Consider the following 21,489-nt stretch of genomic DNA (forward strand, 5'->3'; position numbering starts at 1 on the left):
CTCCGATTTAGCTTGAGGTCGAGAACCAGCATCTCTACCTCTTTTTGATGGTGCGGAACTCGAAGAAGCACCTGTTCTCTTGACTGTTTGAGTCCTTGAATTTTCAAATCTCTCATTCTGAGCTCTTTCCAAAGCTTTGGCACGATTGACTACCTCTTGAAATGAGGATAGATTTAATACAATCAACATCTCCTTCAACCGAGGACGTAATCCCTCTACGAACCACTCACAAGCATCCTTCTCAGTAGGAACAAGCTCGGCAGCAAAGCGACTTAACTTATTGAATTCACACTCGTACTCATATACAGTGTGATTCCATTGTTTCAGATTCATGAACTCTTGCTTCATTTGACGAACAAATTGATCTCCGATGTACTTATGTTTGAATTCTTCTAAAAACAATGACCAAGTTACTTGGACGTTAGTCATCCTCAATGTAACATTAGTCCACCAGATCCTTGCTTGTCCTCTCAACAAGGAAATTACTCCATCTAGCTTCTCAGCATCGGAACAATGAAGTCCCGTAAGCATGACCTTCACGTCATTAAGCCAAAGGTCCGCAGTAACAGGACCTTCATTAGCTTCCCCTTTAAACTCTGGAGCTCCTAATCCCTTCAACTCTTTCGCAACATTTATTTTTGGAGTTGAAATAACAGGAGGTTGGAAACGCGTCAATACCGCTTCTAACGTTCTAAAGAATATATCTTGATCATTGACAGGCATTCCAGAGGATGTATGTTCTTCACTCTGCCTGGCCGGGGCAGGTGAATTACTGCTTTCAGCAGGTATATCGTCTCCCGCTTCATTTCTAGATCTACCTTGTCCGGACATCTATAAAAATACAACCATATAGTTCTATTAGCAAAACAGCATACTTACTATTCCATCATATTAGAAGTTTCCACTATTTGTTGGCATGTATACCTTATAAGACACTCTAGACTTCAGTTTATGCCGAGAATCGACTAAACCGTAGCTCTGATACCATTAAATGTAACACCCTTAACTCATATCCGACCCGAATACAAGTCCGATGTGTCACATTGACTTTTCAAATCTTTGACTCTTACAGAAAATCCCGGGAATTTTTAAAACTTTCATTAAAACGAAATACATTAATTTACATAAGACCATAAAATACAAAATCGATCAGAGTATTTGTAATTAACACTTATTACATACCAACACTCTATACATAATCAAGTACATACTTTGTCAATTTACTTCTGATCTGATCTCTTAGTAGTATTGTTGCATGTGCTACTTCTATTTCCACTCTTCCTGATTCTTGGTACCTACGTGTAAATCACTTACACGCTAAGTCATAGACTTAGTGAGGCAATAAATGAATATGCAACGATAAACTTATGAATGTTCATACTTACCATTGGATCATGACATTTCAATGTGCATTTATTTATCACATGATAACATATAAAATCATATAATGCACATACGAAACTTACCTTCTTGTATCACTTTCACTGTAAATCGGTATTTCAATTGCATTGCCCATGTATATTATTGAGAATAGAGGTATGTGAGTACATTGAGGTTGTGCACTAATACTGTCACCACAGCTCGTATCAATTCCCTCATGGGGCACCGAACCTTAGTTCAGTATTCATCCCGTAGGACTATTATCTATGTCAACGTAGGACCATTACATCCCGAAGGACTACATCCCGAAGGACTACATCCCGAAGGACTATTATACCCTCGACTATTGGCATGCCAACTACACCTATAGTTCTCATATCGTATACTATGGGCATTATTCTTATTTTTCATATGTTCATGTACTCATCTCATTTCTCTTGTGATCATGTATCTCATATCACTTCATATCGTGTTCTCATATCACATGTCATATCACATATCATATCACATGAACATATACATGTCTTATGCATGTATTACAATAATTATCATGTATGCATGTTCACCACTATTGTATTATAAAAATCAACATAGGGATTAGACTTATCACAAGTCTTATTCCATTATAATATACATCTAGTATGCACTCACCTTAGCTTTGCTTTGTTTCGATTCTAATCCTTTGATCGTTCCGGAATAAGCTTACTTTTAGTATCTACATAATCGCACATGGATCTATATCAGTATTATAACTAATATACTCTAATGATTCACTCTTTAGACTAAGAGAAAAGTCAATTTCATCTTTTAATGAAGGTATGCATCGATGCACTACTGATGCATCGATGCATAAAAGGTATTCGATGTAGTATTATTGCTGGGATGCATCGATGCACTCCTTATGCATCGATGTACCAATTGCATTCGATGTTTCATTATTAATGGGATGCATCGATGCACTACTTATGCATCGATGCATGAATTGCATTCGATGTCTTTATTTTAAAAGAGTGCATCGATGCACTACCAATGCATCGGTGCACATTCAAATAATTTCTGGGTTTTAACCTTGATGCATCGATGCACCATGAATGTGCATAGGTGCACTTTGCCCAGAATCCTCTTTTTGAACCCGAAAGTTCATTCATTTGGATTAAATCCTTCATGTTTAATCCCCTTTTTCATTCTTAACTCTAGTACACATCCTTAAACCAATTTATACTCATTTATTTCATCTTAAACCTCCAAATCCTATCCTTCATATGTAATTCAATAATTACATCGATTTTCAACATGTTTGAATTCCACTTTTAATACTTCGTATGTCTTAACTAGATTGATGACAAGTCAAATTTAACTTTCAATTCTAGTTATAAACTCTAATCCAAGATTTCATTTAAGAACTTCACATCTTAAATCTCTCCTAACTCCATCATCCTTTGATGTTAAGATAACTTAAGCTTTACTTAAGCTTAGTTATCATCTAATAATCAAAACCCAATATTAAATTTAACAAGAAACTCAATAATCAGAAATCTTACCTTTGCTTTGGTTCACGCGTACAAGGAAGAAAGAAGAAGAAGATAAGTCTGGAAGCCTTTGGTTCTCTCCTTTTCAACCCACTTGTATTCATATATATATCCTTATCCCTTGTTTAATTAATTGATCCTTGCAATGACTCTTTTGCCCTTCCATTCCTACTTCCTTTCAATTCAATCCTACACAATCATTTACATATATATCTTTATACTATTCATTCATTCTATTTTAATCACCAAAATTTGAAACTTTTCAATTTAGTCACTAACCCGGTATTGAGGATGTTACATGATGTCTTATTTCAATGTGCTTAGTTCTAGAGTGTTGGATGGGATTTTTAGTGAGACAAATAGCACTAATATTGTCACACTTGATAGGAATGGTACCAACTTCAATTCCATAATCAAAAAGTTGTTGTTTCATCCATAAAACTTGTGCACAACAACTACCCAGCTGAAATGTATTCGGCTTCAGTAGCAGATAATGCAACACAATTTTGTTTCTTTGAAAACCAAAAAATCAGCATATTTCCAAGGAATTGGCAAGTACCGGAGGTGCTTTTCCTATCTAATTTGCATCCTTCATAATCCGCATCAGAAAAAGCATGCAAGCTAAAGCTAGAGTCTCTAGGATACCAAAGTCCTAAACTAGGAGTGTCTTTAAGGTATCTAAAGATTCTCTTAACAGCTAGTAAATGTGATTCCTTAGGGCATGATTGAAATCTAACACATAAGCAAACACTAAACATAATGTCTGGTCTACTTGCAGTTAGATAAAGTAGAGATCCAATCATTGACATATATAATTTAATATCTACACATTTACCTCCTTCATCTAAGTCAAGCTTTGTTGAAGAGCTCATTGGAGTGTCATGAGGTTTCCCATTTTCCAGTCCAAACTTCTTGAGTATATCTTTGACGTACTTAGCTTGATTGATGAATATGTCATCTTTTCTTTGCTTGATTTGGAGTCCCAAGAAAAATGAGAGCTGCCCCATCATGCTCATCTCAAACTCACTTTGCATTAGCTTAGAAAATTCTTGGCAAAGAACATCATTAGTAGAACCAAATATTATATCATCAACATAAATTTGAACTACTAATAAATCTTTACCTTTATGCTTTAAAAACAATGTAGTGTCAACATTCCCTTTTGAAAAACCTTTTTCAATTAAAAAATTGACAATCTTTTATACCAAGCTCTAGGAGCTTGTTTTTAAACCATAAAGAGCTTTTGTCAATTTAAGAACATGGTCCGGAAATTTTGAATCTTCAAAACCTGGAGGTTGTTCCACATACACTTCTTCCTTTATAAACCCATTTAATAATGCACTTTTAACATCCATTTGATATAATTTAAATTCATGAAAACATGCAAATGCTAATAACATTCTAATTGCTTCCATCCTAGCTATGGGAACATATGTTTCATCATAGTCTATGCCCTCTTCTTGAGTATACCCTTGAGCAACAAGTCTAGCCTTGTTTCTCACTATATTACCACTCTCATCAAGCTTATTCCTAAATACCCATCTAGTACCTACAGTAGATTTATTACTAGGCCTTTCAACTAATGTCCATACTTTACTTCTCTCAAATTGATTTAACTCTTCTTGCATAGCCATAATCCAATGTTCATCATTTAATGCTTCTTTAATATTCTTAGGCTCTATGAATGAGATAAATGCAACATAATTACAAATATTTCTAAGAGAAGATCGATTTGTTACCCCTTTGGATGGATCACCTATAATTTCACCATCCTTGACATAGTTTTACTCTCTTGGATAAGATACTTCCCTTTCTTCAATGGTTGGATTCTCAAGAGGATCATGAGTTCCCCCATTTTTCGTTTCTTCCTTTGATGATGGTTCTCCAACGTCATGTCTAACGTCATTTGTATTTATAACACCTACATCATCATTCACACAAGAATCCTTCCTCAGAAGAGGATTATCATCGAAAACAACATGTATAGACTCTTCTACAACTAAAGTTCTTTTATTAAATACTCGATAAGCTTTAGAATTTAAGGAATAACCCAGAAAAATTCCTTCATCACTTTTAGCATCAAATTTGCCAAGGTTCTCTTTACCGTTGTTTAAAACAAAACATTTACATCCAAAAGGATGAAAATAGCTAATGTTAGGCTTTTTATTTTTTAAAATTTCATATGAAGTTTTCTTTAAAATTGGCCTAATCATTACTCGATTTATAACATAACAAGCGGTATTTGTGGCTTCCGCCCAAAAATATTTTGGCAAATTATTTTCACAAAGCATGGTTCTAGCCATTTCTTCTAAAGTTTAATTTTTCCTCTCAACAACTCCATTTTGTTGAGGGGTTCTAGATGCTGAAAAATTATGGCTAATACTGTTAGAGTTACAAAATTCAGTAAATCCAAGATTTTCAAATTCAGTTCCATGATCACTCCTAACACTAGTTATAGAGTAACCTTTTTCATTTTGGATTACTTTTGAAAACGTGATGAATTGTTCTAATGCTTCATCTTAGTACTTAAAAATAGAACCCAAGTATATCTAGAATAGTCATCTACCAAGACAAATGCATATTGTTTTCCACCCAAGCTAGTAGTCCTACTTGGCCCAAAAAGATCTATATGGATCAATTGTAATACTCTACTAGTTGATACGTCATTAATGGATTTAAAAGAAATTCGCTTTTGTTTTCCTTTAGCACAAGCATCACAGATTTTATCATTATCAAATTTAAGCTTAGGCAACCCTCGAACTAAATCACCTTGAATTAGTCGTTGCAAAACACTCATACTAGCATGTCCTAGTCTCATATGCCATAACCAACTATCATGTTCATCCTTAGCAACTAGGCACAAATTAGTCATATCAATAGAATCTAAATGCACCATGTATATGTTTCCTATTCTATGACCAACAAGCATAATCTGATTAGATGTAATGTCAATGACTTTACAACCATTAATATCAAACATGACATTGAATCCCTTATCACAAAATTGACTAATACTTAATAGATTATGCTTTAATCCATTCACATATAAAACATTCTTAATTTGTATGGAAGAGATATTACCAATAGTACCAATACCTTCAATGTGACCTTTTGAATCATCACCAAAAGTCACTTCTCCTCCATTTTTGGCGTTAAGCTTAATGAACCGGCTTTTGTCTCTGGTCATGTGTCTTGAGCATCCACTATCAAGGTACCATGAGTTTGAATTTGTTTCCCGTGCCTTGTAGCAATGCTCCTTTTCCTACAAACAAAGATTAATTTCTAATTTTTGGTACCCAAATTATTTTGGGTCCATATTCATTAGTTTCCAAAAATTATAGTCCCCTTAGGTATCCATTTGTGTAGGATATCCTTATCTTTAGTATTAATGAGCTCTTTAGAAACCCATATACTTCTAACGATTTTTCCATTAGAGGTTCTTTGGGGACCTCTATGATTGTAGTTTTTAAAACTTTTTCTAACAAAGTTGGATTTAGAATTTTCTACACTTTCAAAACGTTTTGTTCCAACTTTATCAAAAGAAGCTTTAAGATCATCAATTTTCTTTTGATGATCATCATTGACCTTTGAAAGTAAATTTTGCAAATCTAAATTTTTCTTTTCAAACTCTTCTAGTTTGATTTGCAAATCTTTGATCTTACTTTCAAGATCGTTGTTGGTTTTGGATATGAGCTTATTTTCATTTTTCAATTTTGAAACATCATTTTTATATTTTAAAAACAATTTCTCATAATCCGAAGTCAACCCATTATATTCCTCTAATAGCTCATCATAGGATAAATCATCAAAATCAGATGAGTTAGAGGTTACCTTAGAATCTTCCCCGAATGCCATCAAGCACAAGTTTGCTACTTCTTGTTCCTCTTCATCGGAACCTTCTTCGTCGCTCCATGTAGCCACATGAGCCTTTTGCTTATTCTTTGATTGACCATTTCTCTTCAATTGTGGGCAATCATATTTGACATGCCCCGGTTTTATGCATTCATAGCAAATGATTGGGTCCTTCTCTTTTGGTTCATTTTTGAGGCCTTCATTTCGTTTGAATTTTCTTCCTTGGTAAGGTCTCATCATTTTTCTGAACCGTTTGGCAAACAATGCCATTTCCTCGTCATCGTCATCTTCATCCGAATCACTCTCATCTTTTTTGTGGATTTGAGAGCAACTCCAATGTTTTTCTTCTTCTTCTTCTCCTTCTCCTTTGGTGTCTCTTCAATCTTATCAAGGTCCACCTCATCTTCAAGCATCATTTCATGAGTGAGGAGTGACCCAATTAGCTCTTCAAGAGTTAAGGACGTTAAGTCCTTAGACTCGATGATTGCAGTCTTCTTTGATTGCCACGATTTTGGGAGGGAGTAGACTAACTTCCTCACAAGCTTTTCATTTGAAATGATCTCTCCATATGACTTGAGACCATTGACAATCGTTGAAAATCTATCCGTCATAGCTTTGATATCTTCATTTGGTTTCATCCTGAAATTTTCATAGCTATGCGTTAGAATACTAATTTTAGATTTCTTTACCTCATCGGTACCTTCATGAGTGACTTGAAGTTTGTCCCATATTTCTTTGGCGGTTGTACACGATGAAACTCTTCCGTATTCATCTGGTCCAAGAGCACAAAAAATGATATGGATGGCTTTGGAGTTGAGCTGGAACATTTTTGTCTCTTCTTCACTCCACAATCTTGGATGAGTGAGAGGCTTGATGTATCCTTCTACTACGACATTCCATGCTCCCATGTCACTTGCTTGAATGAAGTACATTATTCTATTCTTCCAAAAGGCATAGTTAGCTCCATTGAAGAAAGGAGGCTTGTTGACGGGCATCGAATTGAGACCGGAGTCGAAGTTTAAAGCGGAGGCCATTGATGACTTTGATTATCGATATAACTCTTCCCGAATCGACTCAAGAGGCGATTAAACCTTCAAATGAGTTAGCCTCTGATACTAATTGTTGACTTAATCGATTGACAGAATCGGCCAAGAGGGGGGTGAATTGGCAATTAAAATTTTGGTGGAAGCTTTTGCAGAAAATTGAAAGTAATTGCACAGCGATTTAGAGTGGTTCGACTTTATCAACCAAAGTCTACGTCCACTACCTTAGCTATCCACACTAAGGATTTTCCAACAAATTCACTAATTTGTTCTTTCTTTTGAGGACAAAGAGTAACCTTACAGCTCCCTCAAGAATTATACCTCAAATTCTTGAGCACACTATTTTTCAAAGAGAAATACACAAATTTGCAAACTTACAAGGAAAACCTCACAAGGTAAGATGTTTGCACAATTCTATAATAAGAAAAGAACACTCACAAATAATTACAAATGAGCACAAATGGTGTTCTTTGAAAGCAAAATGAATATTAAAAGGAAAATTGGCTTGATTTGCACAAACTTGGTGTTTGATGCTTTCTCTCGTGTTTCTCTATGATTTCTTTTTTGATCAAAGGCTTCAGAACTTGTTTAAATACACCTTGAATCACTTCTGAACATTGGGTATGATTAGTGAAGATCATATAGTCGTTTTAGTATGAAAACAATTAATAAAACAGCTTGGAGCGTGGGGGGAATCGGTACCCCCTATAGGGAATCGGTTCCCTAAGTGTAAAATTCAAATATTTCGACCGTTATACAAGGGGGGAATCGGTACCCCCTGGGGGGAATCGGTTTCCTCCGAGCATACTGGAATTCTCGGAGCCAAACCATTCAGGGGGAATCAGTTCCCTCTGAGCAATCTGGAATTTTTGGCTTTGAAATAGTTCGAAATACTTTGTAAAATTATTTTGAAATTGTTTTAAGATTAAAACTTAATTTTACACTTGAGTAAGGATTAAAAATGATTTTTGAAAGATTTGGAGTAATGTTTTGATATTCGAATAGTTATATCGAATATACTTAGAAAATCATTTGGAAAATCTTAAAATTCATTTAACTTAATTTGTTATATCGAAATATCAAAATATTTTCAACAATTCGTTTTATAGATTATTGAGAATAATGATTTACTTTAATCCTATTGTATATTTTGATTCTTGAACAAAATCAAGTATGTACCCCTTTCATGCCTCGACCAAATAACAATGAAGTGGAGAGCAGTGGCGGATCCAGAAATTTAAAAATGGAGGTCTAAAATTTTAATTTTTTTCTTAAAAATAATGGGTATGCAAAAACTTTAATTTTTTTTCTTTTTTTTCTTACACATTAAACTAAATTTAACAATTTTTCTAAAATAATGGGATGCACTTGATCCCTATAAAGGCTTAGTGCATCCGCCACTAGTGGAGAGGACTAGGGTGTAATCTACATAGTTGAAATTTGTTAATATAGTCTCAAAGCATGCAAATGGAATCATCCAACTTTTTTTTATCGTTTAACATTATATCGGCAGTTTTCAAATTCTCTTCCTTCATGCAAGCGGTGGACCACCCTGTCGTTTTTAGTTTTATTTTATTATTTTTATAATAATAATTTCTTGTGATCATTTTTCTTGTAAAAGGTATCATAACTATAGGTATTTTTGGATTCTAGATGCATATTTATTTTTATTGATTGTTTTCTCGACGTCAATTCCTCTGTTTGTTTGTACAAGACAGTTCGTTTATGTACGTCGCGATTGGTTATAGCTTATATGTGTCGGATGAGATTGTTGTTAAGGAGATATATTTTTTCCGTTGGCCATTTTGATTCTTCTTTAAGTTTCTCTCCTCCATGTTTGATGCTCGAAGCCGTTGGTGTGTTCAGTTTATATATTTCGTTGCTTCACTTGTTAATCCAATATATATTAAAAATATGTTCCCATAATTATGAATTTTAATCCAACAAAGACACCATACAAGACACAACTTTAAGATAATATTTATTGTTTTATATCTATTTTATCTCATTCATGAATATTACTCAAATCAACCAATGTTTTTACTGTTCTTTTTACAATTCCATTCATTTCAGCGAATAGTGTACTTAATATTACTTCTTTATTTCATTTCAGTTAGTTATTACATTCTTTCTTGTTATCTTCTATCAATGGTACCACGAGCGGCACCTTCCATGAAGGTTTTGTTGTCTCTTCAACATCGTTGATATCTTTATTGATCAATATCAACTGTCCGAATCAAATCTTGTTCACATAGAGAGTTTTGTGGCGATAAAGCTCCTCGAAAGACACCGTTTGATTTTGTTGAAAATTTAGGTTTAAAAATTAGAGATAATATTATTAATAGAGATGGTAATAAATTCTAAATATTAATTATAAATTAAATAGATATAAAATAGTTCACATATATATTTTTTAAAAATAATTTTTTGTAAGTTATAAATATAAATAAAATAAGATTTTATTTTTGAAAAGTTGAAGTAGCATCGCCCATTGAGCAATGAATTTGGCAAGGCGTGGATAAAAGAAATTCATAGGTGACCCAGTCGAAAGCATTTATCGAATGTTTTGCTCAAACTATGTGTATGTGCTCAGCTTGCCGAGTCCAACTTTGAAAAGATGCGGAGCCTAATTTTTCGTTTTAACATTCTAATAATTTCGTTTTAGTATAAAGGGAGGCTTATATATTATGCAACGTATTAAGGCTGCCCATGGTACAGCAGAAAATTAAAAAGATGAAGGGGAGAAAGGAAAATTCGAAAGAAAAATAAATATAAATAGTACTTGGTAGAACATAAAATACAACGGATAAATGTAGAAAGAAAGGAATTTTTCTTTATCAACGTATAAAATATTTTATGTCCAATTTAAGCGAAAGGGAGTAGAAAACTAAAACAATATAAATTTTAAAGGTTATTTTATGTCCAATTCGAAAGAAAACTCATGGTTTATTGCATATGTTTGTTTCATGGTTCAAATAAGTATTCCCCTCGGCACCTATCGTCGTGAAAGGACAAAAGACTAGTCTTTGCTTAGCACGCAAAAATGGCAGTTTGATTTAGACTAAATTGTCCCAGGGTCGTACCTTGCAAGTTTGGAGAGTTTATATAACCAGACTTAGCCAGCCTTAGCAACCTAACTTGCCCCCATCAGTTCTTCTGCTTAATGTCAACTAAATATTTCCGATCCTTACTTTGTCACATACATAAATTCTAATAATTCCATCAAAATACGAATGATGTAATGCAAGAATTTCATGTTGATACGAAATAGGATCCTGTTAAGTAATCAAGTTAGCATGGAGTCCCTGTCGGAACATTTTGCAGGGCACGTAGAATGAGGGGTTTGTTTTCGCTTGGAACCCTCCCTATATAAACCACAAGCCATCTTATGATTTAGCATCTCTCACAACATACATTTGTTCCTGAATTTGACTCGTCTCTAACAATGGCTTCCACAAGTCAATGTTTCGTCTTACTCTTTGTTTTGGGAATTTGGGCTTCTCAAGTCTCTTCCCGTTCTATTCCTTAGGTATCCGTGTCCGACAAGTTTAAACAATGGGCATCTAGCTATAGTCGAGTTTATCAAGATGAAACAGAGGAGGAGAAACGTTTCCAAATTTTCAAGGAAAATGTGGAATATATCGAATCCCACAATGTTGATACCGCTAAAAAGTACAAGCTCGGTGTTAACGAATTCACGGACTTGACGAATAAAGAGTTTAAAGCCATGAGAAACGGTTATAAAAAACGCGACCTTCCAGCACTTTTCCAGCTTCCAAAATATCTTCTTTCAGGTATGAAAATTTTACTGCAGTTCCATCTAACATGGATTGGAGAAAGAAAGGAGCTGTGACCGGTATCAAAGTCCAAGGCCAATGTGGTAAGCAAAAGAATTTGTAGAGAACTTGTTATAATTTGACTCCATAATGCTAATTGTTTCTTTCGGTTCGGATGGTATAGGATGTTGTTGGGTGTTCTCAGCTATGGCAGCCCATTGAAGGGATTACTAAGCTCAAAACCAGTACATTGATCTCACTATCTGAGCAAGAGTTGGTTGATTGTGATGTCAATGGCGAAGACCAAGGCTGCAACGGCGGTCTCATGGATGATGCATTTGAATTTATCATTTCAAACAAAGGACTTACTACCGAAACCAATTACCCCTATGAAGGAGTTGATGGAAAGCTGCAACAAGAAAGAATCAGCCAACCGTGCGGCTAAGATCACCGGTTACGAAGACGTTCCTTCAAACAGCGACTTGGCGCTTTTAAAAGCTGTGGCCAATCAGCCAGTTTCAGTTGCCATTGATGCTGGTGGTGTCGACTTCCAGCACTACAAAAGTGGTGTCTTCACCGGTGAATGCTCCTCTTTCCTAGACCATGGGGTTACAGTGGTTGGCTATGGACAGGATGATAACGGGACCAAATATTGGTTGGTGAAGAATTCATGGGGCACTAGCTGGGGTGAGGATGGATACATTAGAATGGAAAGAGAGATTGATGCCAAAGAAGGTATTTGCGGTATTGCAATGGAAGCCTCTTTTCTAACTGCTTGAAGATAAATGCACAATACATCATGATGATGTCTATGAAGCATTTATAGTCCTCTCTTAGTATCCCAAAGGACTAATTAGTCACCCTCAAAACAAAAAACACCCTATGTACTTAAGCTTATTCCTACGAAACTATTCGAAACAACGCTTTATATGTATATCTTCAATACAATTGTTCTGTACCTTTTATAAACGTCTTGTAAGTTGAAACAGAAAGAAAAACCTACACTTCCCTTCGATTTTTCTACTTGTATATATATATACCAACAGCATTCTGAACGAGTTCAGTAGACATGTAGAGAATATTAATGGCATCAGCAAAGTAGGCCATTCTTGCAGGTCATCTCATTATTCATCCCCTCCCCCCACAAGTTTTTACACTCAAAACTACTAAACCAACTGCATGATCATCTCCCATTTGTTCTCAGTGGTTTTATACCTTGAAAGAAAGAGGTTTCTTCAATAATTATCCTCTTATGTTTTATTAGCCTTTAGGGGATTTTCTGTTAATAGGTCAAGAAATCCCTTGGCAATCAGCAGTTTTAAACAAGGAATGTCTCTGTTTTGGTGCCATGCTATATGTTACGTAATTATTGCCAATCAAATGGAGTTTGAATAGTAATTAGATCATCAAATCAAACACTTTATTGCTGAATTTATTTTACAGTTTCCTACAGGAAGCGTTGCTAACTTAACACAAATTTTACAGTAGTTTTACAGTTGAGCAAAATAACATGATATTGATATTGACAGGTTGCAGCTTAATATAATAGTATCTAATAATATTTCCTTCTTTCATGCAATAGGATAAGAAGCTTTCATGGCAACGCCACAAAGACCTTCCTTGGCAGCAACATCCCTCTCGAGCCTCATAGAACTGTTCTCACCCCAGCCAGTGCCCCATGAATTTTTCACCAACCAGTATTTGGTGCCATCCGAGTTGGTTCCATACCCAACAAGCGTGACAGCATGGTCAAGGTAAGTGTCACACTCCCCCAAGAACACCCCTCTTGTAAAACTGGAAAGACCATCCACTTCCTTCTATGGCAACGGAAACTGGTTGGTTTGCCACTGCTTGTAACAAGGCCTTCTCGTTATTAGGCGGCACATCTTTGTAGCCAATTATAGTTGCTGCAGGAGTTGCTTCCTTCTTTTTGCAGATTCCTTCTGAACCCTGGTAAGGGTAGCTGGCTTCTTTTGTTAAGCCATGGTTGCTTTTGATGAATCGAAATGTGGTGCCTATGAGGCCACCTTCACATCCTTGGTCTTCCCCATTGATATCACAGTCCACAAGCTGCTGCTGCTGACAGTGAAATTAACTTCCCTTTCTTGATTTGTGTTATTCCTTCTATAGCCGCCACTGCTGAAAACGCCCAATAACATCCTGTATTTGTATACAAATATAACAAGTACTATATGTTAACCTGCCATATTATGATAAAGGAATAAACTGATAACATGCTTGTAATTCATGAATTCTCACTCACCGCAGGTGTCTTGATCCTTGACAGAGGTCACGACACCCTTTTTCCTCCAGTCCACAACAGCTTGTGCAGAGGTTACGTTTCCATAGCGAAAATATGAGGGTTTTGAATTCGACATCATCGATTCAAAGGACCCACGTTTGTAAGTTGTAACAGGTGTGTAGGGAACGGAACTCCTCATTGGTTAAGTCTGCAAATTTGTTTACACCTAGCTTATATCCTTTTTCCACACCATTATTAAAAGCTTCGATACATTCAACGTTTTCCTTAAATATTGCATAGCGTTTCTCCTGCTCGACTGCATCTGCCTAGACGCGGCCGTGCATAGCCATCCATTCCTCATCTCTCTTCAACATGTGTTCCTCAATTAGAGGGCGACAGTAGGCATGGGAAATCCAGATGAACAAAACATGGAGATAGGCCAAGCAAATGTTTCGGAATAAATTTGTAGCCATTGAACTATGACTATCGAGGATTATGGAAGTGAATAACTCAATATGAAGCTTTATGCAATAGGCACACTAATATCAAACGAGCTATGAGGGTTTTATAGACAGCATTTTCTCACCAGTCAAATTATCACCCTATATCCCCACCTCACTAGTGCTTTGGTGGGACATGCTCCAATTCAACTTGCGATAAACTATGTTCCGCGAATCATAATGGAATACTCTGTTAAACTAGTCACAATTGATAACAGTTAATCAAAGCTAAAAACCATAATATTAAACCTCATAGCAAGTAATATAAGTGGAATAGACGTTTAAAGCACAAGGAGGTTCTATGTAGTTAGAAGTATGTTCAATGGATCTTGTGTTTGTGGTTTTGTAATGAAACTCTCTCCAAGGAAGTTTTATTTGAATTAGAGTGCTTACTCTAACATTACGTTAGATCGACATCGAACGAAGGGAAAACAAGCGACGGAGTAAAGTGGGATCAAACATCAGAGGGTCCAGACTACAGTCTACGAACACATGAAATCAGGTTTGACAAGCAACACATATCAAAACAAAACAGCAGTTAGTTCGCTTTCATTAAGTCATGTTTGACAAGCAATATGCAGAAAGACGATTATGACAACTTAACCAGGACTATTAGGTTCTCAACCATGAACACAATAGTTTTAGGACTCATCAAAAGTTAAATGAATGTAACAGTAGCAGTACTTGCTGAGGTGAACCGTGGTGCCCGACAAGAAAAGAAGGCCCATAGTCAGAGTAAACGAACTGGTCTTGCGTTGCCAACACAGATTTCCATCTCTAAAATTAATACAAAAGAAGTGATTCCGTTGTGTGGAATCTGCAAATTAAGTTGAAGATTAGAATGTAGTGAGACACTAACGACTGCGAGTCTGCGATACCATTTTGAGGAAAATAGTGCCGCAATTTCAACTGATTGGTCTATATAGAAAGCCTCCAGAATCGCTAGCTTATCCGTCAATCATTACAACGTATTGACGCTTACACCTTGAAATCAAAATCATACAGATTCCATCACAATAAGACTCCATAATAGAAATCTCAGCAGGCCTGAGAAAACCAAGTGATGAAGTGAGGTTGTCCACATGAAAACCATCTTTGAAATACTAGCCGTGCAAGTCAGATCCCTCCTTTTTGTGAACTTTATCCTTTTTCACAACAGAATTAATTTGTATGTATCACCCATCAATCTGGGAGAGCAAACTTTATTACGTTAAGTATGCTCCAACTCAAAAAGGCTGGGATGATTGCAAATTCATTTGTTTGGGTTTTTAAGTTTTAACACGCTGGCTTTACACCATTGGAAATTTATCCATGATTTGTGGACGCCCTTTCTCAAACTTCATTTTTTATTAGCCTTCACTCAATTATTAGTTATTACTCATTTTCTTTATAGGAAATTCTATTGGGATTTCATCGAATCTCTGAAGGTAAGAGTCCACAAAAAACAAAATCTTGAATTATTTTATTATATTTTTTTTACTAGTGACGTCTTACTTACTGATAAAAAAACTCGTATACTATATTTATATTAATGTATCAAATATAAATCTATAAAATATAATAGATGCATGAATTAATCATTAATCCAAATATTTGGATGCATGAAAAGGGAGATCTAAGAAACATCAATACATACATCAAAAGAGTCCTACTCTTTTTAAGAATTATTATGTCATTGTTACGCTTCTGAAAATTGAATTAAATTGTAACAAAAAAATTGAATTAAATTTATATTATATTAGTTTTCATGTTATGTTTTAATTAGTTATTATATTATGTTCATGTCATGTATTATTTCTTTTATATTTGATTATCTATTATTGTAATTCAACTCTGATATATAATTTTGTGTTAGAGTCTTATATTAATTTATTATTTATTTTTACAAAATATACACACTAATTGAAACATTTGTATTTTACCAGTTTATGCTATGTCACATATAAAATATTTTTTTAGTGATATATCTTATCATTCCAATCTATATTTTATATATAATTATTTCAGTATATAATACACGAACCTAATTACCCAATACTTCCTTTTTGCTGTTAAATCGAAAGTTCACCGATCAGTTATATTTGCTTATAAACCAACTGTTGAAAAATCCAAATAGTATAACAATAAATTAATTTTGCTTGTTGGAATGGATGCCATGAACAGATCTACACAGGAAAAAAAAAAGTCTAATAACCTGGTATGGAAATGGCTATAATGTATTGTTCATCTTAGAAAGTTGATTAAGAAGCTGACCCATGCTTCTCCATATCCAGTGATTTCAGTGTCCCATGTAACCCATACACCTTGCGAAACCAACATGGATAAGAGGGAGAAGTCCCATTGGGAGCCCAAATTCTTCCAAAAGCCCAATAGCCATTTTCATTTCCTCTTCATGCCCTTTCTTCACAATATCTCCTTCCTTCTCTGCCATTGTTAATGGATTTTACAACTTTCTTTTTTATTGCAATTGCTTGCTGTTTTGACTATTTGTTCCGCTAGCAAGCACACTAATGACAAAAGTGAAGGGGAAATAGAGGTCAACTGCATTGCGTGCGCCATTGCAACCATACGGATTTTTCACTTAAAACCGACCATTAACGTTTAAATCCATGATTATTTAACATCCATTTGGTGTTTGGGCGGGGGGGGGGGAACCAAAAGGGGAAAGCCTATTACTAGTCTGTTGTGCACTTGCAACTTGATCTCATAAACACTAACCACTGTCAACTGATGTTTAATATGTAAGCTATCTCAAATTACAGGGAAATGTTGGTGCCGAAAATGGATTCAAGGATTTGAAAATAGTATTTAGTATGTTCCAGTTGTACGTATCGCTCGATGTACATCGTTTTTGCAGTTATTGTCCGGGTTCTTTTGTTATTTAGCCATCTCACAAAGGAAAACTGTATGGCCTGCATCAATAAATCAGGGGGAGGGGATATGAGAAGGAAATATCTGGGCCTAATTTGTTCTGGGCTGATCTTCGGCTGATAATCTGGGTTTTTTTTCACTTTTTTTAAAATTTTATTTATTTATTTTTCAAATTTAAAATTCAAATAAATTATTAAATTTTGATCAAATACAAACATCTTTTTTTTTTCATTTACATGGTTATCATATTTGTATTTTTTTCTTCTAATTTTAAAATGCCACATTCGTGAACTAGTGCCGTTGTCATGTTATCTCGGCACTTTCAAATCTATTAACCTAGAGGTCCTAGACATATACCTACTTTTATCAGACAAAACTGATGTCGCATAATACTAAGTTTTGACTCGATCTCCCACACGTATAACAATGATTAATTAAAAAATTTGCATGCAGGCGTATACTATAAGTAAGCAACAATTAGCAATATCCTTAAGTAACTGATTTACTCGGTTCAGGAGCCTCGAAAGGATTGCGGCTTGAATTACTGTATTTGTCAACAAAATCAATCATTCTTAACTCGATATATTTACTTGTTGTGCTTAAAATCATTAGGCAACAACGGAGAATCTTCCCGATAGTTTGTTGACTAGTGTTTATGAAGCCGGTTGGCTAATATAAATATTACTCTATTAAATTACTTGTACTGTTAGGTTTGCGAAATGCTATTAATTAGCTCCTTATTTAATTTCGAAGCAGCTGCCAAGCTTTTTCTACAAAGCTTGCTCCCCAAGAAGCATTTTATGTGCTGGCCTTCCCTATAAATAAGTACGTCCCCATGGCTCTCTCATCTATCAAGTTTCTATTCTGAAGACAAAGACCATAGATACTCACATGGGGGTTAGTTCATGATTCTTTCGTTTTTCATATATAATATACATATTACCAATGAAAAAATAATTTTAGCACCAAACTATTGCCTAATTACTTACATGATTGAAATTTTTGGTCTTCTTTCTCCGCAGATGATAGAGATGAGAGTACGTATGGATTGCGAGGGCTGCGCCACCAAGATAAAGAAGGAACTTGGAAAACTCAAGGGTATGTCCAACTTTCAACTTCATGCATGATATTAAACACTAATGCAAAGCTTTAATTGTCGAAGCTCTGTGAATGACATAATTTGGGTGTTTTAATTTCTTTCAGGAGTGGACAGCGTAGACGTAGATATGGGGATGCAAAGGTAACGGTAATGGGTTGGGCAGGCAGACCAGAAGAAGATGTTGAAAAAGTGAGAAAAATGGAAGGAGAGCTGAGCTGTGGCCGTATCCATACAGACCTGAGAACCAATTTTACTACGAATACTATGAGAGACAACCCATTGTTACTTACAATGCAACTGGACGTTCTTCATCCTACAACTACTACAAGCATGGCTATGACGGACATGACCATGGTTACTATCACCCACCGCCTTATTCAACTCTTATTGATGAACAAGCCAGCTCTATCTTCAGCGATGAAAACCCCCATGCTTGCTCCATAATGTGATGTATTGTACTCGTATACATATGTTTGTGTGTAATATAAACTTATAATTGAGCATTGAATTTCCCTTGAAAGAGGTGCTTAAATTTTGTGCGTTGAAGATGAAGAATTATATCAAGACCTATTTAAATACTTTTTATTGCATTTAAAATGTTTTTTTTAACTCTGCAACTAATCTGCACAGTATGACCAAATCACATTCTAATAAGATTCTTGCCATCCACTCAACCAATCTAACACCTGTTCAAGAAGATCCATCTCAAATCTATCATCCCATAGCCAACTACTCTCAACCTGCCTTGAATTGAATGTATAATGTGCTGTTCTAGCCTGTCCAACCAAGTTTATATTTAATGTATTGGTCATGTAAATCTATATATTATTGAAAAATCAAATTAATATTTTAAAAAACAAATTTACATTTTTAATAAATATCAATATATACTCATAAAGCAAAATGCATGAAATAAAATTAAATGGTCTATTGTTGATGTAAAACCCATTTTCTTAATTCCGATTAGTGAAGCCCAAATCATTTACTGGGCAAAGTTTCAGTAGTTAGTAGTTACAAAAACTGACCGGTAGATTTGGGAGGTTTAAATATTTTTCTTTCCAACAGTGTTGAATAATTTCTGTGTTTTAAAGGTAAACTTTAAATTCATTCAAAAGTTGACCTGTCTCCATCATTGCTTTCCTATCTAACTTCTCAAGTAGCATCACTCTCAGAACAAACTATTACAACCCAAACTACTTCAAACGACCACGTAACAATGGCTATTTCAATAGAGTGTACACCACAGCCCTAGTGTCACGTGGGACATTGACATTCCAAATAGAGGCCGAGCAGTATGTCTTGTCACCGCTTCCACTAAACTCATCTTACTTCTCCCTGATTGGTGCTCCCCAACCAACACCAGAAAAACAAAAAAAAAACACGGAAAAGAGAGATCATTTTCTTCCTCTCTGGCTCTGCATCTCTTCTCCTTACTTTTTTTCATTTCTCGCTTGTTATCGGCCATGGATTTCTCCAAAGAACGTGAAAGCTTGGTTTATGTGGCCAAGCTAGCTGAGCAAGCTGAAAGATTTGATGGTCCGATCTAACTAAATAAAGTCACAAACTTTGGTTCTTTTTTTCTTTTAACATTTTAAAATTGTGGGATCTTTTTTGTGTTCTAGATATGGTGGTTGCTATGAAAAAACTAGCCGAGCTTGATGTGGAACTGACCGTAGAAGAACGGAACTTGCTCTCTGTCGGCTTCAAAAACGTGGTCGGTGCTCGAAGGGCATCGTGGAGGATCTTGTCTTCGATCGAGCAAAAGGAAGAGAGCAGAGGGAATGAGCAAAATGTTAAGAAAATCAAAGGGTATAGGCAGAAAGTGGAATTGGAGTTGTACAATATTTGTAAAGATATTATGGGAGTGATCAATGAGCATCTCATTCCTTCTTGCTCCGGTGAAGAGTCTACGGTGTTTTATTATAAAATGTGTACTTTTATTGGGTTTTCTTCGTTAATTGATTGATTCTAATGTTGTTTTTTTCTGAAGATTTTTTTTGGGTTTGTTTGGTTGCAGGAAAGGGGATTATTACAGGTACATGGCGGAATTTAAGACGGGCAATGAGAGGAAAGAGGCTGCTGATCAGGCCATGAAAGCATATCAGGCAAGTTCAATTATGTTTAATTTTGATTTATAAAATGTTGAATATGTACATCTTTTGCTTACGAATTGTGGTTGGTTGGTTGATGCATGTTCGGTGTTCCTTATGGTATGGAGTGAAGAAAACAACAGAAGTAGGAAAATGGCTTTGTTCAACTTCATGGCATGCTTTTATTAAGAACTTCATGGCTTTTGCATTATTAATTTCACCAATGTTTTAATTACTTATGAACCAAATGTCATTTGTAGGGAATTTGAAAAAAGAATCTTCAGATAGATGTTTCTTTTAAGAATAAAATTGTCCCCATGTTTTTTCCCGACTCCGAGACTTATCCTATGATATTTTGGTTGCAGTCTGCAACAACAACAGCAGAAGCGAAGTTTCCTCCTACGCATCCAATCCGGTTGGGTTTGGCCTTGAACTTCTCTGTGTTCTATTATGAAATTATGAACTCTCCTGAAGGTACGCATGCATGTTGTTTCCTATGTGTTAATATTCTGGTTGAGCTACTTGTGGATAATATTAGAAAGGCATGTTACATGTTAAACTTGTAAAGCAGGGCCTGTCCCTTGCTAGCAAGCTTTTGATGAAGCTATCTCAGAGTTGGATACTTTAAGCGAAGAGTCATACAAGATAGCACTTTGATTATGCAGCTTTTAGGGACAACCTTACTTTATGGACTTCTGACATCCCAGAGGATGGTAACTCTGTGGATTTGCACCGTTGAATAGCTTTACTACGAATCGCGGCCTTATTATTACACCTAGTATTAATAAAAATTATCATACTTCTTAATTAGCAGTGTCATGCATTTGTTTCATTACAGAAGAGGTCGCAAAGCTTGGTGCTGCTAAGGTTGCCGACGGAGATGAATGAAACTGTTGGAGTTAACCAGTTTTCGAAAGAGATTCAACTGCTTTCACTCATTTCAATGGCTATTATTTGATGTTTGGATTGTGCATTGTCATTGGCTTTTTTTTATACTTTTCTCTCTTTACACCCTTCCCTCTTTGATAAAATAAGTGTTATTTTCAGAATGTTTTCTTTTCTTTTCCTGCTTTGTTCACTGAAATTCCAAACGCATTTCCAACCTAA

At 35.3% G+C, this 21,489-nt stretch overlaps 1 protein-coding gene, 1 long non-coding RNA gene and 3 pseudogenes across 2 annotated transcripts; 3 read left to right on the top strand and 2 right to left on the bottom strand.

The window, feature by feature from the left end:
* Positions 1–1,028: 1,028 nt before the first annotated feature.
* Positions 1,029–21,371, bottom strand: LOC120194820. Its single transcript, XR_005523008.1, has 3 exons — positions 21,259–21,371; positions 16,893–16,902; positions 1,029–1,065 (listed from the first exon to the last, which is right to left on the bottom strand). It is a non-coding gene; the product is annotated as an uncharacterized LOC120194820 (long non-coding RNA).
* On the top strand, positions 11,217–12,429 carry LOC120194817 (annotated as a pseudogene).
* LOC120194816 lies at positions 12,984–14,358 on the bottom strand (annotated as a pseudogene).
* LOC120194819 lies at positions 18,045–18,757 on the top strand (annotated as a pseudogene).
* On the top strand, positions 19,700–20,963 carry LOC120194818 (14-3-3 protein 8-like). The gene is made up of 4 exons (XM_039197008.1): positions 19,700–19,828; positions 19,915–20,221; positions 20,310–20,397; positions 20,748–20,963. Exons 1-4 carry the CDS (start codon positions 19,756–19,758, stop codon positions 20,946–20,948), a joined length of 669 nt encoding a protein of 222 aa, XP_039052939.1. The 5' UTR covers positions 19,700–19,755; the 3' UTR covers positions 20,949–20,963.
* Positions 21,372–21,489: the final 118 nt, after the last annotated feature.

Source organism: Hibiscus syriacus, unplaced genomic scaffold (assembly GCF_006381635.1).
Source record: "Hibiscus syriacus cultivar Baekdansim isolate YM2019G1 unplaced genomic scaffold, ASM638163v2 tig00117002_pilon, whole genome shotgun sequence".
Taxonomy (NCBI): domain Eukaryota; kingdom Viridiplantae; phylum Streptophyta; class Magnoliopsida; order Malvales; family Malvaceae; genus Hibiscus; species Hibiscus syriacus.

Excerpts from the sequence above, each read along its gene's own strand:
- LOC120194818 (XM_039197008.1), top strand. The coding sequence starts at position 19,756 with ATGGATTTCTCCAAAGAACGTGAAAGCTTGGTTTATGTGGCCAAGCTA. Across the intron at positions 19,829-19,914 it reads GCAAGCTGAAAGATTTGATG|ATATGGTGGTTGCTATGAAA; the intron begins GTCCGATCTAAC and ends TTTGTGTTCTAG. Across the intron at positions 20,222-20,309 it reads ACGGTGTTTTATTATAAAAT|GAAAGGGGATTATTACAGGT; the intron begins GTGTACTTTTAT and ends GTTTGGTTGCAG.